The sequence below is a fragment of the Tenrec ecaudatus genome, chromosome 3 (assembly GCF_050624435.1).
Source record: "Tenrec ecaudatus isolate mTenEca1 chromosome 3, mTenEca1.hap1, whole genome shotgun sequence".
NCBI lineage: Eukaryota > Metazoa > Chordata > Mammalia > Afrosoricida > Tenrecidae > Tenrec > Tenrec ecaudatus.
In genome coordinates, this window is record NC_134532.1 from 197,763,236 (window position 1) to 197,789,301 (window position 26,066).

A 26,066-nucleotide genomic window follows, 5' to 3' on the forward strand; every position below is an offset into this window, starting at 1 on the left:
TACTTGTGTTCGTTTTTTTAATAATTTTACTGGGGGTTCGAACAACTCTTATCACAATCCATCCATCCATCCATTGTGTGTCAAGTACATTTGTACATTTGTTGCCATCATCATTCTTAAAACACTTGCTTTCTACTTGAGCCCTTAGTGTCCACTCCTCATTTTCCCCCTCCCTCCTGCTCACCCCTTCCTCATGAACCCTTGAAATTTATAAATTATTTTGTCATATCTTACACATCCGACGTCTCCCTTCACCCACTTTTCTGCTATCTCTCCGTCAGGGAGGAGGTTATAGTAGATCCTTATCATCGGCAACCACTTTCTACCCCACGCTCCCGGTATTGCCACTCTCAGCACTGGTCCTGGAGGGATCGCCTGTCCTGGATTCCCTGTATTTCCACTTGCTATCTGTAGCAGTGTACATCCTCTTGTCTAGCCAGATTTGTAAGGTAGAATTGGGATCATGATAGTGGGGACGGAGGAAGCATTTAAGAACTAGAGGAAACCTGGCTATCAAATGATATAGCGTCTGGGGTCTTAAAGGCTTGAAGGTAAATAAGAGGCCATCTAGACCAAAAGCAACAAAGCCCACATGAAAGAAGCACACCAGCAGGTGGGTTCATGAGGTGTCGAAGGGATCAGGTATCAGGCATCAAAGAACAAAAAATCATATCAGTGGGTGCTCATCTTCCTGATACAATCGCTGAAGATAAAAGGGTGCATAAGCAAATATGGTGAAGAAAGCCGATGGTGCCCAGCTATCAAAAGATATAGCCTCTGGGGTCTTAAAGGCTTGACGGTAAACAAGTGGCCAACTAGCTCAGAAGCAATGAAGCCCACATGGAAGCAGCATACCAGCCTGTGTGATCATGAGGTTTCAAAGGGATCAGGTACCAGGCATCAAAGAACAAAAAAATCATATCATTGTGAATGAGGGTGAGTGCAGTAAGGGGACCCACAACCCATCTTTAGGTAACTGGACATCCCCTTACAGAAGGGTCATGGGGAGGAGACGAGCCAGTCAAGGTGCAGTATAGCAACGATGAAACAAACAACTTTCCTCTAGTCCCTTCCTAAACGCTTCCTCCCCACTGTCACGATCCCAGTTCTACATTACAAGTCTGGCTAGACCAGAGGATGTACACTGCTACAGATAGGAACTGGAAACACAGAATCCAGGGCAGGTGATCCCTCCAGGACCAGTGCTGAGAGTGGCAATACCGGGAGGGATGAGGGAGGGCAGGGTAGAGAGGGGGAACCGATTATATGGATCTATATATAACTTCCTCCTTAGGGGACAGACATCAGAAAAGTGGGAAAGGGAGACTTCAGACAGTGTAAGATATGACAAAATAATAATTATTTATAAATTATCAAGGGTTCATGAGGGAGGGGGAAATGGGGAAGAAGGGAGGAAATGAGCTGATATCAGGGGCTTAAGCAGAATGCAAATGTTTTGAGAATGATAATGGCAACAAATGTACAAATGTGCTTTATACAATTGATGTATGTATGGATTGTGATAAGAGTTGTATGAGCCCACAATAAAATTTTTTTTAAAAAAGAACCAGAGGAAAGGTGTATGTTTCATCATTGCTACACTGCACCCTAACTGGCTCATCTCCTCCCCACGACCCTTCTGTAAGGGGATGTCCAGTTGCCTACAGATGGGCTTTGGGTCCCCACTCTACACTCTCCCTCATTCACAATGACATGATTTTTGCTTCCTGTGTTTTACTGACTACACAAAGGCATTTGACTGTGTGGATAAAAAACTATGGGTAGTCTTGAGAAGAATGGGAATTCCAGAACATTTCATTATGCTCGTGTGGAACCTGCACATGGATCAAGAGACAGTTGTGCAAACAGAGCAAGGGAATACGCATGGCTTCCCATCAGGCTGAGTGTTAAATCCTTTCGCCGTACTTCTTCAATCTGTATAATGAGCACATAATCAGAGACGCTGGATTCTATGAAGAAGGATGTGGCATCAGGATTAGCAGACTTATTAATAACCTGTGAAATGCAGATAGCACCACCCTGCATGGTGAGAGTGAAGAGGACTTGAAATATGTGCTGATGAAGATCCAGGATGGCAGCCTTCAATGTGGATGACAACCGAATGTAGAGAGAAGCAAACTCCTCACCATTGGACCAGAAGTAATATGACAAACGGAGAAAATATTGAAGGTTTGTCTTGCTTGGAGCCACAATCAGTGGCCATGAAAGCAACAGTCGAGAGATCGAATGTGGCACTGCACTGGGTAAATGCACTCACCGCACAAGGCCTCCGGGAAGTGTTAAAAAGCAAGGAATTTACTTTGGGGATTAAGGTGTGCGCCTGACTCACGCCACGGCATTTTCATTTGCCACATAGATCCATGTAATCTGGACACTGAATAAGAAGATGCATTTTTTAATTGTGGTGCTGATGAAAAATAATGATAGTGCCATGGACCACCAAAAGAACAAACAGATCTGTCGTAAAGAAGTATAGCCAGAATGCTCCAGCCAAGCTAGGACAGTGAGACTTCGTCTCACGCAGTACTTTGGACACGTCATCAGGAGACCAGAGCCTGGAAAAGGAGAGCATGCTTGGTAACGTAGCAGGGCTGTGAAACGAGGAAGACCTTCAACAAGGTGGACCGACAGTGTCTGCAAGAATGGGCTCAAATGTAACAATGAATATGACGATGGTCAAAGCCTGGGCAGTGTTTGTACAAAGGGTCGCTGAGATGGAAGCCATTCAACGGTACCTAACATGTGTAACTTCTTTGTTCCCAAACCCTACAAAACTGTAATCTCGCTCACAGAGGGGAAATCAGACCTGAGTTTATTTCCTGGCTCCTTGCACAGCCTCCTGCAGAAACACCTTTTCTCTCTCTCTCCTCAAAATCAGCGTCCGGCCGTTTTAGCTCTCAACTGTGCCTGGGGCCTAGGTCCCACTAGGGCTAGTTACAGCGTCACACATGGATTCCACCTGCCAAGCAGCCCTCACATGACGTAGATGTGAGCAACTTGTCTAGTCCTATGAAGAAGGGACAGGTAATAACTTCTTGGCTAGGTAGTTTCCAAGAAACGTAGCTGTTAATAGACAACTTAAAGGTGACTTGCAAATCTAAGAAAAATGAATTACAAAATTTGTGTTTTAAAGTCACTTTTTAACACTTTAAAAGCATGCTTGCCTTGAGTCTTTCCACTTTATTTTAGGCTAACAAACCAAAGGTCAAAAATGGACAATGTAACTATTTTTAAGAGGACAACTCAGTGATATCAAGTGATATCAATTCAATCACGTTGCACAACCATTGCCACTATTCAATTCCAGAAGTTTTTCATCACCCTCACAGAAACTTGGTCCCCCTGGAAGCAACAACTGCCCACTCCCTTCTACTTAGAGCCCCTCACTCCAAAAACAAAACTCCGTGCCACCGAGTTGATTCAGATGCACAGCAACACTATAAGGTAGAGTAGAACTTGTCCCCATGGGTTTCCAAGATGATCGATCTTTACAGGAGTAAACAGCCTCCACCTTTCTCCTTCGGAGAGACTGGTGGGTTTGAACCTTGGACCTTGTGGTGAGCAAGTCCATGTGTAGTCCACTAGGCCTTTAGCACTTCTTCCCTAACCCCTAATAACCAGTAATAAGCTTTTGTCTGGATGATTTGTCCAAGTAAGTGGAATAATATTTGTTCCTTGGTGTGTGACATGCTTCCCCCTTAACATAAGCGTTTTCAAAGTTTGTGTGTTAGCATGTATGAGAACCTCCTTTAGCTTGATGGCTGATTAACATCCCACTGTATGGATATAGGCTATACTTAGTTTACCCCAAGATCTAGGGCTCCATGCTAAGCCCTGGGTTTGCTGAAGACTGGCTTCCAGTGAGAGTTCATATCCATTTTCAGTCCTGACATAAGCTAGCTTCCACTGAGTTCTTTTTGCCCACTAACCCCTGTGTGGTAGAAAGCTTTGCTCTCAGGCAGAGTATGTTTAAACGTAGATTAAAGGGTCCTTTGGCCTGTCCTGGGAGGGGCAGTCTTGCCCTCAGGACCTGTCTGGTTCTGCTCTTAATGGAAATTGGGGTAGCAAGGTGGCATGGTCAGGAGTTCTATTCCAACCCAGATGGCTAGAGGGCCCCAGAAGCAATCGCTTCCAATCTGCATCGGTGACCACGTCCCCACCACAGGCCCTGTCCTGCTGCTGCAGAGGCAGTGAGGAACTATGTGCTGTCGATCCTAATTGTGAGCTGATTTTCTTTGTGTCCGTGTTTTGTAATTTGCCACGTGGCCATGAATTCTTTGGCTACCATTCAGGCTTCATGCTGATGGTTGGTCGCATTTGGATGATTTGTCTGTGTCTTGTCTTTCTCCTGCATGAGACTTATTGAAGAGATCTCTGTTGAATATATTTGAATATGGGGTCACTTCCGCCTCAGAACAGCAATCATCTGTTGGACACTTGAGTTGCTTCCATATTTTGACTTTTTGTGAATAATGCTGCAGTGAACACTGGGTGCATCTACCTCATCTGAGTCTCAAGTACATTCGCCAAGGATGGTTAAGGGTTCATGTCAACTTGGCTGGGCCAGAAGTCTCAGTGGTTTAGCACATGAGGCCTAGAACCCTCCCACATTGTGATCCAACACAATATAATCACTTCCACGTGGATTGGCTGAAAGCAGCCCCGGTTATTCTTACCATCTTCTCAGATTAGGGCGAGAGGCAACAGCCTTGATGCAATCAATTGAAAGGCACTTTCCTCACAGGCATGCCCTACTTCCAAAATAAGTGGGCGCTGTGGAAAAGCTCACTTGCTTTCTGCTGAGTCAGGATCCGGCACCTGGCATCTGAGCCAGCAGCAGCCTGCCGCACTGCCTGATACCCCGAGGAGTCCTTATCATCCGCCATCTGACCTGCCACTCTGGATTCGTTTGCCTGGGCAGCCAGAAGCATGACCTCTAAGCTGCTGACCTCGGGATCATCGCCCCCTGCACTTACAGGAGTCCAAAGAAGCCTCCTGCCTGCCACCTGACCCACGCACAGACTTAAACTTGTCAGCCTCTAGAGCTGTGTGAGCCACTCCTTTGCTATAAGTCTCTCTCTCTCTCTCTTGACACACCCACATCACGTACACACACCCCACTGGTTCTGCTTTCTGAGAGGACCAGCCCTAGGACAATCGGAAGAGGTTGGAGAGCTGGGGCAGAGGTAGCTCTATGCTTCACTTTTTGAGGGATCACTGATTTACAAGGCAGCCGCACATTCCTCCACCCACCCACCCCACAACGTGTGTTCTTTTCCATTTTCCTGACAATACCCAGCCTAGGGAGAGGTCTGTCTTATTTTTGAGAGAGAACATATTACATTTGATAGATTCTCTCAACAACATGGAATATTGGTCAGCTAGACCGCATCAGATGTAAATAAAAAGAAACACAAAACTCGACTCTTTCAAAATTCAAAATGGGAATGATACTAATAGTGTATTTGTTGGATAGAGAACTAGGCTTGGCCTCTAGACTCTGGTTTCTAAAAATAGCCCTAGCAATCAATAGGCTTTTGTTTTATAAAATATCCAGGCAACACTTAAACACATGCTAATGAGCAGGGAGTACCCAACTCATCACCTTGGCAACCAGTCTCAAGAAAGGAGGGGCATGACTGCCCAGTCCACCCTCTGAGGCTTGATGTGTCACTGTAGCATGTCAGGTGGGCTTTGGGGTTTAAAAGTGGCAGAGGGAGGAAACTTCAAGGTCCCCTCAGCTATGGTATTAGTGAGCAGCATCGGTTCAGTCCACCTGACTAAGTCCATCAGTCCTCATGGTGGGGTACAGTAGACAAGAAGCCCCTTTTTGAGTCCCTCACTGATGCTGCCAGATGGAGACCTGCATGGAAGAGTCCTCTGTTTCCACCAGTCCTCTGTTTCCAGGCAGAGGGTGGCCTGTCCTCCAACTGTCACTTTCAGGTCCCTCTTCTGTGCCACAAGGTGGGTGTGCCTGGCTCTCCATGTCCATGCGGACAGCTCATAACCAGCGGGACTGCTCGCTACTCTACTCTGTCTACTTTTTTATAAAAACCCAGTTACTTTCCAGGTGCTCATATGCATCCCAGGAACCCTGGTGGCTTAGTGGTTACATGTTGGGCCGCGATCCCCATGGTTGGCAGCTCAAAACCACCAGCAGTTTCAAGGGAGAAAGACAAGGTTATCTATTCAACACAAACAGTTATAATCTTGGAAACTCACAGGGGTCACTGTGAGTCAGCCCTGACTCGATGGCAGTGAGTCTAGTTTGGAATGGGCATCTGGGCGCAGAGCAGATGGTGTGATGCCCATGGAGGAATCACGCATCTCAACTTGTGCCTTATTTCTAAGGGCATCCAGGCTATTTAGAAATTGGGGACAAAGACGGGGCTTTCCACTCCCACAAAAGAGTTACAGACTTGGAAACTCACAGGGCAGTTCTACCCTGTACTAAAGGGCTGCTATGGGTTGGCGTCAACTCAATGGTAGTGGGTTTAGCTTGGGAGGGTTTAGTGAGTACTTTACAGTCTGGGCAGGGAGCCTCACAGTGTTATGCATAAACCATAAACTCTTGGAACTAAAATAACTGAAGAAACGAAAGAGTCTACCCACCCCTCTCTTATCAATATGGTTAGTTATGTTCCAAAGACCTGGTTGGTAAATGACAATCAGCGTTATGTGACAATGGAGGGTGACTACATCATTACATCACTGTCAAATAACATCATTAAACAACTGCTTCAGCCCTGGTGGCTTAGGAAGCAGGTCAGCAGTTCAAGACCAGAAGTTTTGCCTTGGGAGAAAAGACAAGGCTTTCTACTCTGTTATAAACAGTTCTACGCTGTCCTATAGAGTCATTATGAGTCAGGACCAACCCGATGGCAGTATTTTGTTTTGTTTTTCAGTTAAACCAATGAGAATGATGGCCAGTCGGGGTGACACATAACCTTAGCTTCAGAGCCAGAGTTACTCTGCCCTGTCCCTGGGCACTCGTTACTGCTGGCCGCACTGCATTTCCGCACTAAACTGCTGGGACAGTAGCCATTTACGAATGTCGATGCTGAATGTCAGACACCGAGACAATCAGTAACTGAGGGTGAGTACACTTGGTCTGCAGATTCAGTTACAGACACTGTGGGTGGCTGAATTTATCATCCTGTGCTATAAATCAGATTTATCTTCAAAATTACCATCAGAGGTAAGATTCTAGGCAGTCTGGGCTTTCTCGTCCCAACACATCGATGCCACTGAACTGGCACCCTCTGACACAAGCCCCGCCCGTTTTCCAGTCCTCTGCCTCAGACCCCATTCAGTGTTCCCTTCCCATCAGACAACCGACACATCATCCTGTAACCTACAGCCCAACAACAACTTCAAGACCCGAGCTGGTGACCTGACTGATCATGAGGAAGTTCATATAGCTTTGAAAATAAGTGGGAAAGAAACTATTTCCCTGAACAGGAAGGCACGCTGAGTGCACCAAAGACAAGAAGACACGGTCACAGGGAAGAGTCAGGGAGTGAGACCGGAAAAAGAGAAGCCACTGGCTCCTGTTGGAACTCTGAAAGATCACAGGCTGTGCATTGAGGGCACGTCGCTAAAAGTGCCATGGAAACAATGACGACGGCTAGGTGTTAACTAATTATGGAGTTTTACCAGACAGTCAACAACAAAGAAGGGAAAAACAGTAAGAAGAAAACAGGAGAAGAATCAGAATGAATACTCTGTAAACCTACCGAAAATCAATATCCAGTAACAGGCTCTTAATGTTCGACTTCTCGTCTGACGCTTTCAACCTGAGCAGCTCGTGTAACCTAAAACCATTAGTGAAAGACACTTAATGAGAAATTACAAATACCACACAGGCAAACATCATTACTATTTTTCAGATCCTTAAATGAAATTTCAATGAGAATCGGCACATACAACACAGGTCTCCATCCAGCAAATATTCTTTAAGGCCGCTCCAAAAGAGAGGAGTCAGTCTAAGATTACAGGATCAACTCAGAAAGCATCTCCGATCTCATTGCAAAATCTATAACAGTTTCTCTCAAAGCAACACTGCGGGGCCCCCTCTACGTGCAGGGAGTGGGCCTTACATATCCCCTGAATTATTCAAGCTTTGTGCTGAGCTCTGCATGTGCTGAATAACCACTCCATGAACATGCCCTTACAATTTCAACACAGGCGTACTGTGGGTTCTGTTTCAGAGGTAAAATGAAGTATTCCGATACAATTAAGTATTGCGATAAAGACAGTTGCACGAATCTTACCCGTTCCTGAGTGCACCTACTCTGCAGTAGTCTACCCGGTGTGCAACAGCATGATGGAGATGTGTGTGATATTGTGACCACACTGGGACAGAGAGACAGGAAGGGAGCCCCCACAGGTAGGAAATATGGTAACAAAATGGTGCCGGCAGGCCTGCATGCAAGCTTGCTTCAAGCAAGGCCCACCCAGAGCGGAGCTGGAGGAAAGCGAGAGAGCAGATGATGGGGTTACCTGGGAGTCCCCACACACAGCACTCTTGTGAACCCGAGCGTGGAGAGCAGGTCCACCAAGAAGCGACAGCTCCTGTCAGCAAACAGATACTGGGCGTGGGTTTTCTTGTTCTGCAGAGGGTACAGGAGTTGACTGGGCCTCTTCAGCTGGGCCACGGAGATCTCTCCCACCACAGGGTGCTCCTTGTGTTCTCCCCAGTCGCCTGGCAACAGCAGCTGCTGACATCTTTGGCAAAACTTCCTCTGGGACAGGGGCAACTGGATAAACGTCAGGTACCTTCCAGGAGCAAGAAAACAGGAGGTGATCAAGGGATGTGAAGTGTGTTGTATGAAGGACCACGCACTTTTGCTACTTTGAGTGTTCCACAAATATGCTGCTCTAAAAAGTCCTGCATAAAGAAGCCAAAAACAAAACAAAACTCATTACCATCAGGGCGATGCCAACTTGTAGCAACCCTCTAAGACGAGGCAGAGCTGCCCGTGTGGGTCTCCAAGCTGTGACTCTTTCCTGAAGTGGAAAGCTCATCTTTCTCCAGAGGAGCGGCTGGTGTTTTCACGGTAGTTTTGAGCCAAGATTTGAAGAAACCCAAAGAGCCCTGGGGAAGCCCTGGTGGCATAGTGGTTACGGGTTGGGTTATGATCCACAAGGTTTGTAGTTCGAAACTACCAATCAAACTTTGGAAGAGAGACGGGCTTTCTATTCCTGTAAATAGTTGGTCTCAGAAACTCACAGCGGCAGTTCTAACCTGCTCTAGAGTCACTCTGAGTCAGCATTGACTTAGAGGTAATGAGTGTGGCTTTTTGATTTGTTTGTTTGTTTGCTTTTTTAAGAGTCATGGCATCTTTCTTCACCACAAGTAAATGTGGTGAAGAAAGCTGATGGTGGCCCGGCTATCAAAAGAGATAGTGTCTGGGGTCTTAAAGGCTTGAAGGTGAACAAGCGGCCATCTAGCTCAGAAGCAACAAAGCCCACATGGAAGAACACACCAGCCTGTGTCATCACGTGGTTACAAAGGGATCAGTTATCAGGCATCAAAGAACAAAAAATTATATCATTCGCTGCACACTTCCATGATACGATCGCTGAGGACAAATGTGTGCATAAGCAAATGTGGCGAAGAAAGCTGATGGTGCCCGGCTATCAAGCGGCCATCTAGCTCAGAAGCAACAAAGCCCACATGGAAGAAGCACACCAGCCTGTGCGATCACGAGGTGCCAAAGGGATTAGGTATAAGGCATCATCCAAAAAAAAATACCATAGTGAATGAAGGGGGAAGTGCAGAGTGGAGACTCAAAGCCCATTTGTGGGCCACTGGAGATCCCCTCACAGAGGGGTTTAGGGGAGGAGATGAGTCAGTCAGGGTGTGATGTAGTACCGATGAAGAATACAGCTTTCCCCCAGATCCTGGATGCTTCCTCCCCCACAGCTACCATGATCTGAATTCTACCTCGCAGGACTGGATAGGGCAGAGGTTGTACACTGGTGCATATAGGAGCTGGAGGCACAGGGAACCCAGGGTGGATGATACCTTCAGGACCAGGGGTGTGAGGGGCGATGCTGGGAGGGTAGAGGGTGAGTGGGTTGGAAAGGGGGAACCGATTACAAGGATCTGCAAGTGACCTCCTCCCTGGGGGACGGACAACAGAAAAGGGGGTGAAGGGAAATGCCGGATAAGGCAAGATATGACAAAATAATAATCTATAAATTATCAAGGGCTCATGAGGGAGGGGGAAGCGAGGAGGGAGGGGAAAAAAGAAGACCTGATGCAAAGGGCATAAGTGGAGAGCAAATGCTTTGAAAATGATGAGGGCAAGGAATATACAGATGTGCTTTATACAATTGATGTATGTATATGTATGGATTGTGATAAGTTGTATGAACCCCTAATAAAATGTTTTTAAAATTTTTTTTTAAAGAGTCTTGGCATCTTGGAGATTCCTTCAGCCTCCATAGGTCCCCAAAGTCTAAATTCCTTAAGAATGTGCCATTCTTATTCCTATTTCTCTCCCTTCGGATGCAGATTTCTGTGGGGCGTCCCTGATCAGAATGAGGAGTGATTGCCAGGCACCTTCTAGCTCCTCTGCTCTCAGTCGTTCAAGGAGACAATTAGTGCTGAAATCCAGGTCCTTCTCCATCCTTGGGTTCCTACCTTTCTCTTTCATGCCAGACAGAGACCAACAGTCACATCCAAGCTGAGCACTCGGCCATCCAGACCTACAGCTCACCATGCAGACAGGTGAAACCCACACCCTCCACCCCTTCACACAAATAACACCCCCACACACATATAATGCGGGAGCAATGAAGTAATCTTTTTTACAGTTCTGGCATAACGCACCTAGACTCCATTCACCCTCATTCAATAATCCAAAAATGCTACCTTGGTTTATATTTACAGAATAAAGATCTATGAAAAGATTAAGAAACCACAAGTGGAGTTTGGTATCTCTGGGAAGCAGACAGTAACTAACTGATGCCACGTGTTGCCTCTGGATGGTTTGTAGGTGGCCCAGCACGGTGGCTCCTAGTGGCTAATGTGCACGTGGGTACTTCACGCCGGAGACATGCCGAGGGTCAGGCTCAGGGTAAAGGTTTCCACAGCCTGGGCACAGGCTGGTCCCTTGTGGGGTGGGGACTGCACATGTGTGTGGGTGCCCTGGTGCCAGTCTATGATGCCTGGCCCGTCTCACAGGGACGGGGCAGTATCCTATAGGCCCAGTGAATTGGTTTTAACCGAGCAAGGGATGCAAGGTGCCCCTGAGTCCGTGGCTATGACACCATCTACAGGTGTCCACTGAGCCAGGAAACTCACGGGTCCCTAACTGAGGTTGTAGGGAAGAGCGTGGGCACACCCACCCTCAGCTGCCTGAGTGATCTTTCCAATCATGCACCTCCAGGGCTGGGGCCACAAAATGAGACTGAAGGCAACAACACGTCAAAAAAGATGATTAGAATAGCAAGTTATGGCCTACCCCGACACAAACACTGAAGACAAAGCGGGTGCACAGGCAAATGCAGTGAAGAAAGCTGATGGTGTGCAACTGTCAAAATATATAGAATCTGGGGTCCCACAGGCTGGAAGACAAACAAGGGACCATCTAACTGAGAAACAACAAAGCCCACAAGGAAAATGCACACCAGCCTGTAAGATGACAAGGCGTCGAAGGGATCAGGCATCAAAGACCAAAAAAAAAAAAAAAAAGATACCATTGTGAATGAGGGGGAGTGCAGAGTGGGGATCCAGTGCCCATCTGGGGGAAATTGGACATCCCTTGCAGAAGGGCTGAAGGGAGGTGACGAGCCAGTCAGAGTCCAGTGTAGCAACAAGGAAACATACAATTTTCCTCTAGTGCTTGAATGCTTCCTCCCCACGACCCCCACTATCATGATCTCAATTCTACCTTATATAACCGGCTGGACCAGAAGATGTACACTGGCATAGACAGGAACTGGAAAGACAGGGAATCCAGGACAGATGAGCCCCTCAGGAACAATGGTGTGAGTGGCAATATTGGGAAGGTAGAGGGAGGGTGAGGGAGAAACGGGAAATAGATGACAAGGTCTACATGTAACCTCCTCACTGGAGGACGGACAACGGAGAACTGGGTGAGGGAGACGTCGGCTGGTGCAAGACATGATAAAAAAATAATTATTTATAAATTATCGAGGGTTCAGGGGGAGTGGGAGCGGGGAGGGAGGGAAAAATGAGGAGCTGATACCAAGGGCTCAAGTGGAAAGCAGGTGTTTTGAGAATGATGATGGCAACATACGTACGAATGTGCTGTACACAAATGATGTATGTACAGAATGTGAAAAGAGTTGTATGAGCCCCTAATAAAATGATTGAAAAAAAACCAGCAAGTTATGAACAGAAAGCATGTGGGGGGGAGAGGTTCCTGAGCGGGGTGGGGGATCAAGAGAAACACATGTATGCAGTGTTTAATAGAATATTAATGATTTCATTTCTTGTGATAGGATATATATTTCTTAAAAGAAATATTATATAATATATATAAATATTTCTTAAAAGAAAAAAATCCGCCAGCTTCCTTATCTCTCTCTTTTTTTAAAAGACACGAGACGTTTCACACATGCAAGAACCCACACAGCCAAGGCAGCAGCCACAAGGTTCCCATTCCTGGCGTTCACCAGGCCGGTGGACGAAGGCATGTGAATGAATCATGGCCTGGAGTCAGGTTCTGGGGGAGCACGCGGAGGATGAGGATTCCTTACCTCTCAAAACTACTTAATAGTGGTCTGAGCAGCTTTTTCAAAAAAGTAAACTTGAAATGGACTTGTAGTCTTTAGTGAAAAATTCATCTCAAATAAAATTTTAAAAAGAAAGAAATATATTGGGGGTGGGGGCAGAGAAAACAGGAATGAACAACGTGGGTTATTTGTATCAAGAGAATGTGTATTACTGTGAACTGGCCAACAAAATCACATCTCTACTAAGCCCTCAAACGAGAGAAAGATTCTGGAAGGTGACTGGTAATATTTCACCAGTATCACCTTTTGGGGAAAGATGGCTCCCCAAAAGTCCTTGTAGTTTGAGAGGAATCAGATGGTTCCAATGAACATCCAGGTGGAACTGCAGGGGAAACCCACCCTTTTACTTCCCCAGAATCCATAGCGTTTTTAAAGCAGCTGTACTCCAATGTATCCAACGCAAGTGTGACTTGTAGTTGTCAACATGCATTCAGAATGACAGCAGGAAATGCGCTCGTCCTGAAAATCCACCTTCCTGCTCCCAAGCTAACTGCTCTTGGACAGCCTGATCCTTAACCAGAGAGAAAAGAGAGGGTGACAGACGGGAAGAAAGGACTTGAAAAAAAGATCACTTGAACTTAGACTGAACTTGTGGTTAGCAGCTCGAAGTGCAACCCCTATGCACGGGGGCTCCACAGGGGCAGTTCGGCCCTGTCCTGTAGGTTGCAATAAACTAGCTGAGTCAGAATCGACTGGATCGCAGTGAGTGTGGGGGATAAAAAGAATTCAGAGAGACTTCTAATATTACAACTACCATCACTATGTCAAAAAGAACTAGTCAATATTCAACCACTTCAGAAGTAGCATATTATTAATAATTGATGGTAGTGAAGGAAGAAGTCCAAGGTGCAGTAAAGGCATTAGCCAAAAACAAGGCCCCAGGGATTGATGGGATACCAAATTAAATGCTTCAACAAGCTGATGAAGCCCTGGAAACACTCAACTAGGCTAAGCCAAGAAATTTGGAGTCAGCTTCCAAGCCAACAGAACAGCATAGATTCTTATCTGTACCCTTTCCAAAGAAAGGTGATTCCACAGCATGGGGAAATTTCTGGGCAATATCATTAATATCACATGCAAGTAAAATTGTGCTGACAATCATTAAACAACATTTGCAGTAGTAATTGCCAGGGAGTTGCCAGAAATCCAAGCAGGATTTAGAAGAGGCCATGGAAAAAGGGATATCCTTACTGATGTCAGATGGATCTTGGCTCAAAGCAGAGAACACCAGAAAATGTTTCCTTGTGGTTGATTGATTATGCAAAGGCATTCAGCTGTGTGGATCATAACTAATATAGATAGCTTTGTGAAGAACAGGAATTCCAAAGCATTCAATGATGCTCACCTTCCCAACATGATCGCTGAAGACAAATGGGTGCATAAGCAAATGTGGTGAAGAAAGCTGATGGTGTCCAGCTATCAAAAGATATAGCGTCTGGGATCTTAAAGGCTTGAAGGTAAACAAACGACCAGCTAGCTCAGAAGCAACAAAGCCCACATGGAAGAAGTACCTGTGTAATCACAAGGTGTCAAAGGGATCAGGCATCAAAGAACAAAAAAATCAAATCATTGTGAATAAGGGGGAGTGCAGATTTGGGATCCACAACCCATCTGTAAGCAATTGGACATCCCTTACAGAAGGGTCGTGGGGAGGAGACAAGCCAGTCAAGGTGCAGTATAGCAACGATGAAACATAAAACTTTCCTCCTAGTTCCTAAATGCTTCACCCTCCCCCACCACTATCATGATCCCAATTCTACCTTACAAATCTGGCTAGACCAGAGGATGTACACTGGTACAGACAGGAACTGGAAACACAGGGAATCCAGGGCAGATGATCCCTTCAGGATCAGTGGTGAGGGTGGTGATGCCAGGAGGGTGGAGGGAGGGTGGGGTCGAGAGGGAGACCTGATTATAAGGATCTAAATATAACCTCCTCCCTGGGGGACGGACAACAGAAACGTGGGTGAAGGGAGACGTCAGACAGTGTAAGATGTGACAAAATATTAATAATTTATGAATTATCAATGGTTTGTGAGGGAAGGGGGAGTGGGGAGGGAAGGGGAAAATGAGGAGCTGATACTAAGGGCTCAAGCAGAAAGCAAATGTTTTGAGAATGATGATGGCAACAAATGTACAAATGTGCTTGACACAATGGATGGATGGATGGATGGATTGTGATAAGAGTTGTATGAGCCCCCAATAAAATGATTTTTTTTAAAGAAATGAATAGGAAGTCCAGAACACAGGCTCTTGCAGAACCTGTACATGGATCAAGAGGCAACTGTGTGAACAGAACAAGGGGATACTGCATAATTAAAAATCAGGAAAGATGTGTGCTAACGTTGTATCCTTTCACCATACTTGTTCAACCTATATGCTGAGCAAACAATTCCAGTAGCTGGACTACATGAAGTAACATACAGCATCAGGAGTGGGGGAAGGCTAACTAACAACTTGGGACATGCAGGTGACACAGCCTTGCTTGCTCAAAGTGAGTAGCAGGTGAAAATCAAGGAATACAGCCTTCAGAATGGCTTACAACCCACTGTATAGAAAACCAAACTACTCACAACTGGGCTAACAGGTAACGTTATGACAAACAAAGAAAAGGTTGAAGTCATCAGGAGATTGTCTGGCTTGGATCTGCAATCAATGCTCATGGAAACAGCAGTCAAGAGATCCGAGGAAGCATTCCACTGAAAGCACCATGTGCTCTCGGGAGAATGTGCAAATCTGTTTTGGAGGAAGTACAGCCAGGATGCTCCTCAGAAGCGAGGATGGTGAGACTGGCACTGGGCGCAAAGCTAACAAGTTTTGAGGCTGACCTGGACTTGGCAATGACTTTCGCTTGTCCATAGGGTTGCTATGGGTCAGATCGACCTGATGGCACCAAACAACGAGACAGCTGGACCAGGAGCGCACAGGGCAGGGTGGAGGAGACTCTGCCGGAGTGCATGGACAGGGGAAAGCTGCCGAGGGAGAGTGGGAGCCAGCGAGACAGAGGGAGGGAGAACTCGCTCCCAGAGCTGCTGACACGTCCCGCCAGGCTTCTGCTGAGGGCCGGCCAGTGCTGATATGTGAAGAAACTACCCACTGCATGAGCAGGAAACAACGACAGGACCCACAGTGCTGCCTTCCGACAAGCCAGAGTGGAAACCCCGATAGCTGAGGAAGGGCCAACCTAGGCTAAAGTACTAAGCTGCTCTGGGCTGCCTAAGAAACCCGGGCCCCTAGACAAAGAAGGCACAATTAGTCGTCAGGGTTATGACAGCAGTGACATGTCACTATATCCCCCATGTTCCAAAAGACCAAGGAAAGGATATCCCCACTCAGCAAAGACATGACAAAATGGGAAAAGACCGACTCAAACTGATAAAGATTTTCCCCAAACTGTCTGAGTTGCAATGCACACGGAACGAGGAGAGTGCAGCAGAGCAGGCGCTGCGGGAGAAAAGATCGGTACAGTTGAAGGCACCGCAGGAAAACATCCAAACACAGCAACAAGGAGGGAAATACACATTCGAGTGAAGTCCTTTAAGGGGTAAAGGCAAAAACTGCATTATCATTTTGAGAAGATAAGGGCTAAAATGGTTTTGAACCCAAGGAAAGCAGCGTATCAAAAGATTCTGGAAGCGAGGAGCGGGATGCTGAGCTGTGGCTGCCTCGTTGCTGGCTTCCAGGAAGACGCCACGCTTCACTCTGACCGTTATCCAACATGGCGACACCTGCCTTAACAAGGAGAAAATGCTCCAGGAAAAACAGATGAGTCTCGTTCCGAGACTGGGTTTACACAGCTGCAGAATAGGGTAAGAGAAGACCTTAAAAGAGGCCAGAGGAAAGCAGGACACATTAGATAGCCAGGAACCACGGGAGGAACAACGTCCGATTTCTAACTGGAAGCAATGCAGGCAGCAGATGGTGAAGCAGCACCAGTTCTTCCAGAAACCTGAAGAGGCGGCAACATTTCCCTTTTCATGAGACGGGGGAGGGGGGCGGAAAGGTGTACAAGAGATGAAACTAAAAAAAAAGAGAGATGAAACTAAAGACCAAGTCACTCAAGCACAGAGACTCCAAAATCAGCATTTTAGCAAATCAAACCCAGCAACACAAGAAAGGACCAGGACCAAGGGGCGCTTACCCTAGGAATGCAGGCTACTCTGTATTTCAAGCCACTCCCTGAAACCCAGCAGATACGCAAGCTGAACAAAACCCCAGGAAACAAAACGCAAAACTTCGGTTCAGTAAGTGCAGAAAAAGCAGTTGACAAAACAAACACGTGTAGCTAACATCAGACCTAATGAGAGATTGACTATGATCTCCCTAAAACTGAAAGCAAGCAAGGCTATCTACTCTTGCTATGTCTTTCAACACTGACTGGAGTTTCTGCTGTTGCTGTCGGATACCCTGAAGGTAGTTCTGACTCAGCGGCCCGCTCCTCCGTACAACAGGGCGAACGCTGCCCTGCCTGTGCCCTCCTCACCGACCGCAGTTGTGTTTGAGCCCACTGCTCAGCCACTGTGTCCTGCATCTCGGCAAGGGCCGTGCCCTTCTGCTTTACCAAATAAGATGTCCTCCTCCAGGGACTGGTCTCTCCCAACTGCTTGAGATGAAGCCTTGCCGCCCTCTCTTCCAAGCACATTGATTGTCCTTCTTCTGAGAGATTTGTTTGTTCTTTGGGCAGTTGATGATACTTTTAATATTCTTCACAAGCACCATGATTCAAATGCATCTATGCTTTGTCAGTCTTCCTTATTCTATGTCCAACTTTTACATGTATATGCATTGATTGAAAATGCCATGGCTTGGGTCAGGCACACCTTAGTAGCATCCTTGCTTTTCAATACTCCAAAGGGTATCCGCCAATCCGGATCCTGCATTCTTCTCCATATAGTCAGCCTCTGATGATCTCGGAAGCACACAGGTTGAAGAAGGATGGTGAGAGGACACAACCTGCCACACACTACGCAGTATTCCTGTGTTGTTTGAACAAGTGTCTCTAGACTCATGGACACGTTCCGCATGAACACAATGAAGTGTTTGGGAATCCCCATTCTTCTCAAGCCCTTCCATAGTTAGTTATGAGTTATACAACATTACCTTTGCATAATTAATCAAACACAATAAATATTGTTTGGTACTCCCTGCTTTGAGCCAAGATCCATCTGCCATCAGTAATGATATTTTTGCTCCATGTCCTCTTCTGAATCCTGCTTACATTTCTGGCCGTTCCTTGTTGATGTACTGCTGCAATGACGTAAATGTTGTTCAGCAAAATCTTACTTGCATGTCGACTAGCTCTTTTTGATAGCGTGACCTTGTGTATTCCTTCCATCTTCTTTTGTTCACACTGCATCATGCAATATTTTGCCCACAGACTCTTTTAATATTGTAATCCAAGGCCTGAATTTTTTTTCAGTTCTTTCAACTTGAAATATGCTGAGTATGTTCTTCCTTTTTGGTTTTCTAATTCTAGGTCTTTGCACATTTCTTTATAATACTTAACTTTGTCTTCTCGAATTGATCTTTGAGATGATCAACTCTTTTACTTCATCATTTCTTTCATTAGCTGTAGCTACTCTACAATCAAGGGCAGGTTTCTGAGTATCTTTCTTTAACATCTACTTTGATCTTTTCTTTCCTTCTTAATAGGGCAGGAAAACAAAATAAAAGGCATACCTTGCAAAGGAACCATTAAACTGTCTTAATTTACAATGTGATAGTTTATACAGAAAGTCCTAAAGACTTTGATAGAATTAATATGAAAGCTTAGAAAAGCTGCAGGATAAAAGATCATATACAAAATTAATTATGTTGCTTATAGGCTACTGACATTTAGAAACTGAAAATTGGAAAATAATGCTACATAAAACAGCATTTAAAATGTGAACTACTACAGGATGAATCTGACCAAAAGAAAATATGCAATGCTATTACACCCGGGGGTGGGGTGGGGTGGGGTGGCGTGGGGTAGGGAGGGGAACCACATAGGAAAACTAAAATGAGCCAAAAATGAAAGAGCTATAGGGCCATGCCTGGGAAAACTCGGTATTCTTAAAATGTCACTTTTAGAATTTACTTCTAAACATGATTCCAATAAAAATCCCAGCAGGCTTTAGTGAGAGGGAAAAAACCCCACCAAAAAACAGATTCTAAAATTCATATGGAAACAAAAAGGGCCTAGTACATGGAAAACAAATTTGAAAAAGAACCTTTCAGTGTAGTGACATCTGAACGACATGATGGATATATTTCATGTTTTATTACCTACACAATATATAAAAATGAACAGTTAGAAGACTCACACTGCTTGACTTCAGACAGCACAGCGTCCTGGAAGTCAGGACTGTGTGTTACTTGTGACAGTCAACACAACCAAGTGAAGATCCAGATAGGCCCATCCATCTTGCATCTCTCTGAGAGAAATCTTCAAAGATTTCTAGGCCAGGTGTGCCCCTTAGCCAAAAATAGAGCATTTTGAAGCACCAGAAACTAAAATGGCAAAAAGAAGTTGCCTAAGTCGATATGGAAAACCCTTTGAGAGTCCCTAGACCCCAGTAACATGTCCAAAGGACGTTAGACGGAGACTTGCCATCCTTGCGTCTGAGGAGCACACTGGCCGTACTTCTTCCAAGACAGAAGAAGTTGTTCTTCTGGTTGGCCACAGTACTTCCAGGATGCTTCGCCGACACCATCATTCAAATGCATCGATTGTTATTCAGTCTTCTTATTCAAAGCCCAACTTTCACACACATATGAACTTTCACATCGTATGCAACTTTCACACGCATCCATGGCGTGGGTCAGGCATCAAGTCCTCAAAATCACATCCTTGCTTTGAACGCTTCAAAGAGGCGCTGTGCAGCACAGTACCCCATGCAATGGCCACTGCCTCAAAGCCATGCGATCCAAGGTTTCTGACACTGCAAACCTTCAGAGTTGGCAACCTTGTCTTTCTCCCACATTGTGGGTTTGAAAGGCCCACCTCGCAGTTAGCGGGCCAACATCGGACCCTCAACACCACCCAGGCTAGAGTGGGGGGAACGCTAAGGAGAGTAATGATCCAGGGCTGACAGCACCTACAGAAAGTGGACCCAGCTTTCTGGGGTCCCATATGGACAAAAGCCTGCTGCTCAGACACCAGACAACACAAACCAAGGGGATGAGGGAGCACCAGAACTCGAGCAAGATGAAACCCCAAAGCAAAGCGAGGCTAGTGTGACGGACTATCTCAGGACACGACGATGACTTGGGAGATGGAGGCCTGCTATGTGAACATCCACTTGACAATAAAGCCCATGCCCGTCGAATACCTTCATTTTGGCAGTATTTCCACAGTGTCTTTCAGAAAGCTGGCGGTCAGTTTATTGTTTCTGGACACAGGATAAACCCAGGCCGTGTGCATTACTGCTTGCTCTTGATAACCATCATAAACATTCAGCAATACTGCTTTATATCTAATGTTCACACACAAGACTTTATTTAACGTTTGGTGGCAAGCACGAGATATAAGGAACTGTAGATTTCTCAGCACTACTCCTTACACACACGCACATAAACACCCCCCACGTACAAACACATAAACACACACATAACCCCCCGCACACAAACACACACACAAGCAAACATATAAACACACACAAATACACACACACACATAAATCCCACCCCCACACAAACACACACACACACAAGCAAACATATAAGCACACACTACATTCTGCTGCCTGCTCAGCAGGATCCACAAACTGCAGGCTAGCACTTTGAGATGTCATTTTTATTGATCTCCTTTTGATGTCCCATTTGCCTTGCCTGGAGCACTCAAATCATGTTTATGGCATCTCCCTAATCGTCAGTCTGTAAAAATCTGGGTTCCAATGAGCACTGAGAAAACAGAATTAAATGAAGCAGCCACTAGGCAGAGCTGGCCGGACGCACCTCCGTGAATGCTGACTTCCCCTGCAACTCTGAAGGTCACAGCAGGGTGCCACCATGCTGCCCACAACAGGGCAGCAACACTTGCATCTCAAGGACGTTGGCCATGTTTACAAGAGACCAGGCCCTGGAAAAAGACACCACACATGGTGTGTTAGGTTTTATGGCACCTGGGGCGGGCCAGGATTCTCCCATCTCCAGAGGGAGTCTTCTGAGAAGCAGCCCATGCAGCGGAGAGCCACGCCCTTCATCTGGTCCCAGCCTTGATCCAGTGAGGGAGGTTTCACTTGGGCTAGAGGCTACTCTTAGTATAGACTGACACTGTGGGAAGCTGACCCACTTTTTTAAAAAAATCAGGTTTATTGATATATATATATATATAAATCAAGTATCATATAATTCAATGCTTTAAATATATTAAAAAGAAGTTGCACAATCATCACAATCCATTTTAGATGTTTTCTTCATTCTCATAGCCATGAATATAAGTTATAAGTCCCAGTACACAGCTTGGGTCACAAGGGCTAGACAGAAACTTGGTCAGAAATGCCCACTTAGGAACATAATAGAGGACGTGACATATTCTATGGGGGGGGGGTGAGAGGAAGGGCTATAGAAGCAATGTGAGTGGTTTCCCAATGGCACGTTGCTCCTCCTGGTTTACCCACCAACAGAGATGAAAGCACCTTCCCGAGACACACATGCCTGACCACACCCCTCCCGGCCCTGCCACCCTCTGGACGTGCATTTCCATTAAGGTTACGAGGCACCCCCACAGGCGTGAGTTGGTTTGGCGTGTTATATGGCAGCAACCAATTGGTCTTCTCCCACTGCCCACCGCATGAAACATGCCCAGGAGGAGCTGAGCCCTCCTCTGCCAAAGTGGTTTTAAGATGGACAAAAAATAATGACACGGATCGACATGTGACCTCCTCCCTGGGTGAAGGGAGATGTGTCGGACAGGGCAAGATATGACAAAATATTAATAATTAATAAATTATCAAAGGTTCACAAGGGAGGGGGAGCATGGAGGGAAGGGGGAAAATGAGGAGCTGATACCAAGGGCTCAAGTAGAAAGCAAATGTTTTGAGGATGATGATGATGTGCTTGATACAATGGATGGATGAATGGATGGATGGATTGGGATAAGAGTTGTACAAGCCCCCAATAAAATGACTAAAAAAATAAAAGAGTGAGCATCAGGCAGGCACGCCGCCGCGTTGCCGGGAGGCTGGATTAGAAGACTGCATGACCTGAGAAGCCACCTTCCTGTTTCTGGTGTGGGACCTGGCGACCGTCTCTAGAGAAACCAGGCGAATGTACTGGGGAAAGCAGGCCGGTGAAAAAGAAGGGCCCGAGCACATGAGCGGACACAGTGGCTATAACAAAAGGCACAAACATAAGAACAATTGTGAGGAGGGTGCAGGAAGGATGAGGGATGTATATATGTATTGTGATAAGACCTGTCTGAGCCCCTAATAAAATGGTTTTTAAAAAAAAGTGTTTCGTTCTTTCAGCATTTCAAGTTGCCCTGGGAAAAGTCAGCAGTTCGAAGCTACCCGCCGCTCCAGGGCGAACGCTGTGCAGTCGGCCTCTGTAAAGAGCTAATGGAAACACTGTGGGTCAGAGCTACTTTGTCCTGGACGGTCACAGCGAGTTGGAAGGTTCATTTGGGTGTGAGCGCTTCAGAAAAGATGCAGGACAGCTGAGTCAGTTTTAAAAAACAGGAACAAAAACAAAACTCAAAGCCCGGGCACTCGTACCTTTCCACACACTGCATCCGACTGAGGGGAGGCTGGCATCGTCGGTTATGAGCTTCTCGGGCAGCAAGTCTCTCTCTGGACAACTGAAAAAGAATAGTTTGTTTAATAAACCACCAAATGTCCCTGCATCCTAGAAACACAGCTGTTACAGGCTGACAGCAAGGAATCACAAAATCCTTGAGTACTGCATTCATTTCAGGGGAAAACAAGGTGCATAAACCCGGTCACTTCTAGAACCATCTAAAGCAGTACCCAATACAGTCAAGGGGAGAGGCCTAACTCTCATGGTGACTGATGTCAAGGGACGTGCGGGAGAGTGGTAAGCAGGGCTCTTTCCCAATAAATTTAAAAGTGAAAACCTTCACCAACTGTAACTGGAGAGAATCCAGAATGCCAGGTCCATCACTCTCTCTCCGCACGCCTTCATGAGAACAATCAGGGTTGCATGAAGGATGTTTGCTGCAGATGCACATCGAGTACTCTGCTACCACTTCCCAGACATGATCACACACTCGGTCGTTTCAGGAGAAACTGGTATTTGCGAAGGGAGGATCAGAGACTCACTACTAACCTCTTTGGAGAATTGTAAGGGGAACCAAGACAGGAACTGAAGACCCCAGGGATTATCAGAGCTGTCCGTAGCCACAGAGCAGTTTTCAACTCACAGCGACCCCTTGTGGCAGAGCAGAACCACCCCGAAGGGTTCCCTCGGCTTTAAACTGCACAGCAGCACACTGCCAGATCTTTCTCCTGAAGGGCAGCAAGGTTCACAAACAAGCTCCAGTTCCCTGTCTTTATGTATGTGTGTACACATGTGTGCAAGTATGTGTACACATATGTGCACGTACGTGTCACTGGTTTTACATTTCCAGAGAATCCAGCCTAACACACCTGGTAAAGCAGGTCAGTGAGAAATAGGAAGACCCTCACAGATATGGATTAGCACAGTGGCTGCTGCAAACCTAAGAACAACTGTGAAGATGGAGCAGGAATGGGTGGGTGGGTGGGTGGGTGGGTGTGTGTGTGTGTGTGTGTGTGTGTGTGTGTGTGTGTGTGTGTGTGTAAGAGAGAGACAGACAGAGAGTGCGCCCTGGTGGTACAGTGGTTACACTGAAGGCTGCAAGCCGAAAGGCCAGCAGTTTGAAACTACCGGCTGTCCCACAGGAGAAAGATGTGGCTTTCTATTCCTATAGAGTTACAGTCTCAGAAACGTCACTATGAATTGCCATCATTTCTCTTAGAAATTTATGGCACATAATGTTCCAATTGTATAGTCTTACAGACATTCTCAATACATTTGTCACATCATACATCAAAAATAAAATTATCCGTGAAGACAGTTGTTATACCTTTTCATCTTCCCACTGAAAGAAATTGCAGTCTTTTCTATCTCTACAGGCAGAGCAGGCATAAAACCTCCGGGTCTCTTCGCTCCCTTCGTTCACTTTTACAAAGAGAAGAGTTGGGCCTAGCCCAGAGCAGGGGGAAAGGAGAGGGGAAAAAACCGTCAAACCATAGTTGTCTTCATCAACTGCATAGCTTTCACCATCCTTAAATAGAACTGGCTTGCGTTTTACATATAGCTGGGCGGGATTCTAGCCACCACTCGGTGTAGTGAACTTCACACGCTTTGAAAAGCTGATCGCTAGAAAGGCAATGCGATCGCGGGGGGAGCTAAGGCCAGCCACGGTGACGGCTGCAAGGCTGGGTCTGGAGAGCCAAACGGGCAGGGAAACCACAGGGCTCCGCACTCTGCCACCTCGACTCTGTTCTCCGAAAACCAGGGCTCTGAGTGGGGTTACACACCCCACTCTCCTCACAAATTAGGGACACTCTGGGTCTAGGTTCCAGGGTAAGGATCCGTCCTGCCACTCTCCCTCACTTGCTTTATTGAAAAGGCAACACACTAACAGTCGAAGTCCCAGAACACTTGGCACCTGGAAGTATTTGATCCCAAGCATTCCCGTTGCCTACACTCCGCCCCAAAGCAACGATGCAACAGCCCTGAAACCAAACGGAACCTTCTAGGCTGGTTTCTCCAGAAGCTGGAAACTACACGCCCCGAGGAAGGGGGCCTTCCAGTCATCCCAGCGGGCGAAGAGGGGCCGATAACAATCCAGGAGTCCTAAAGCCCACAGCAACGCCAGACCAGCTCTGCCCTCTCTCCCGACACCCGACTGCAGCGCTGGGCACAGACGGAGACCCACCGTGAGGGCACAGCGGGGCGGGGGCGGCGGGGTCCTCGGGAAACACCACCTCCACGCCCGAGGCCCCCCGGCGCCCCGCGCTCCCCTCAGCCCCGACGGCTTCACGCGGGTCCCTGGGGGCCGCCATCTTCCCACCGCCGTCCCGACAGCCTCCGTGTGAACCACCGAGCTCCAGTCGGAAGCAACGCCGCGAGACAGCGCGCCGCGTCGCCCCGCAGCGCCCCCGCGCGGCCTGGAGGACCTGCGGATGCCGGGTCGGGCACCCGCCCCCAACGCCGTCCGCGACCGCGCCTGCGCCCGCTCCAGGTAGGGCTGGCTGGTAGGTAGGTCGGCGCGCCGGCCCCACCCTCGGAGACCTGTAAAGTCTCTTCTTCCATAAAGGATAGCTGGAGGCGATGACGAGTCTTGGGCCACATTTGGTTGAACTGCAAATCCCTGAGTCAGTGTCATTGCTCGCTGTCATAGCGACCCCCCCAGGGCCGGCAGCTCGAAACGGCCCGCCGCGCCAGTCTCGGACACCCCCGGGGCAGCGCTGCCCTGTCCTGACGGCCCGCGAAGAGTCAGCAGCGACCCGGTGGCAGTGGACACAGGACAGGCTAGAACGACCCGTGAGGTTCAGGAGCTGTAACTCGGTGGGGGAGTAGAAAGCCCGGTCTCCTTCCAGCTGGTGGTTTTGAACTGCTGACGGTTCGGATCGCAGCTCACCAGCCATCGCAGGCTGACAATAGAAACAGCTGTGGCACCCGCCCTAGTTCTTTACCCTTTCTTGTCGCCCCCGCACCTCCTGAACGCCCTCATGTATCGTTGCAACATTCACCGTTGCGTGTCCATTGAGTCCTGGTGGGGTGCATCGTGGGCACAGGTTTGTTGGATTCGATCCCCAAAGCTAGCTGTCACTCGGGGAAAGATGGGGCCATCCACACCGGTGAACCGTTACCGGCTCAGAAACTCACAGCCCTTCCACCCTGCCCTATAGGGTCACTATGAGTCAGCGTCGACTAGATGGCAGTGACTCGTGTTCCCACCCTAAATCCTTGCCCTTATCTTTGACTCCTCTCCTTCTCCTTCATGGCCCTCACCTGACCATCAACAAATCCTTTCAATCTTCAGAATGTATCCCCAAACATCTCCCAACCTTCTTTCTGCTGTTACATGGTTTGTCCTGTCACCGTTTCTCACCGGACTGCCTCCCTGCTTGCACCCTCACATGTCCAGACTCTAATTCCAATAAGCCGAAGAGATTATTTGAATGCCTAAGTGACATACATAGTAGGAGAAGCATCGGGCTGCTAACAGCATCGGGCTGTTGAAACCCAACAGCTTCTCCATAGGGAAAAGGCGAGGCTGTCTGCTCCCTTACAGATTGCCT

The 26,066-nt window shown here is 47.1% G+C and overlaps 1 protein-coding gene across 1 annotated transcript in view; it reads right to left on the bottom strand.

Moving 5' to 3' along the window:
* The window catches only part of ZCCHC4 (zinc finger CCHC-type containing 4), a 68,389-nt gene extending 43,524 nt beyond the window's left edge, over positions 1–24,865 (bottom strand). Inside the window, exons 1-5 of the mRNA XM_075544471.1 lie at positions 24,698–24,865; positions 23,840–23,958; positions 22,491–22,573; positions 8,524–8,799; positions 7,758–7,835 (exon numbers count right to left, since the gene is read on the bottom strand). Coding sequence (XP_075400586.1) covers positions 7,758–7,835; positions 8,524–8,799; positions 22,491–22,573; positions 23,840–23,958; positions 24,698–24,824 — 683 coding nt within the window. The 5' untranslated portion in view covers positions 24,825–24,865. The remainder of the gene's footprint in view (positions 1–7,757; positions 7,836–8,523; positions 8,800–22,490; positions 22,574–23,839; positions 23,959–24,697) is intronic.
* Positions 24,866–26,066: the final 1,201 nt, after the last annotated feature.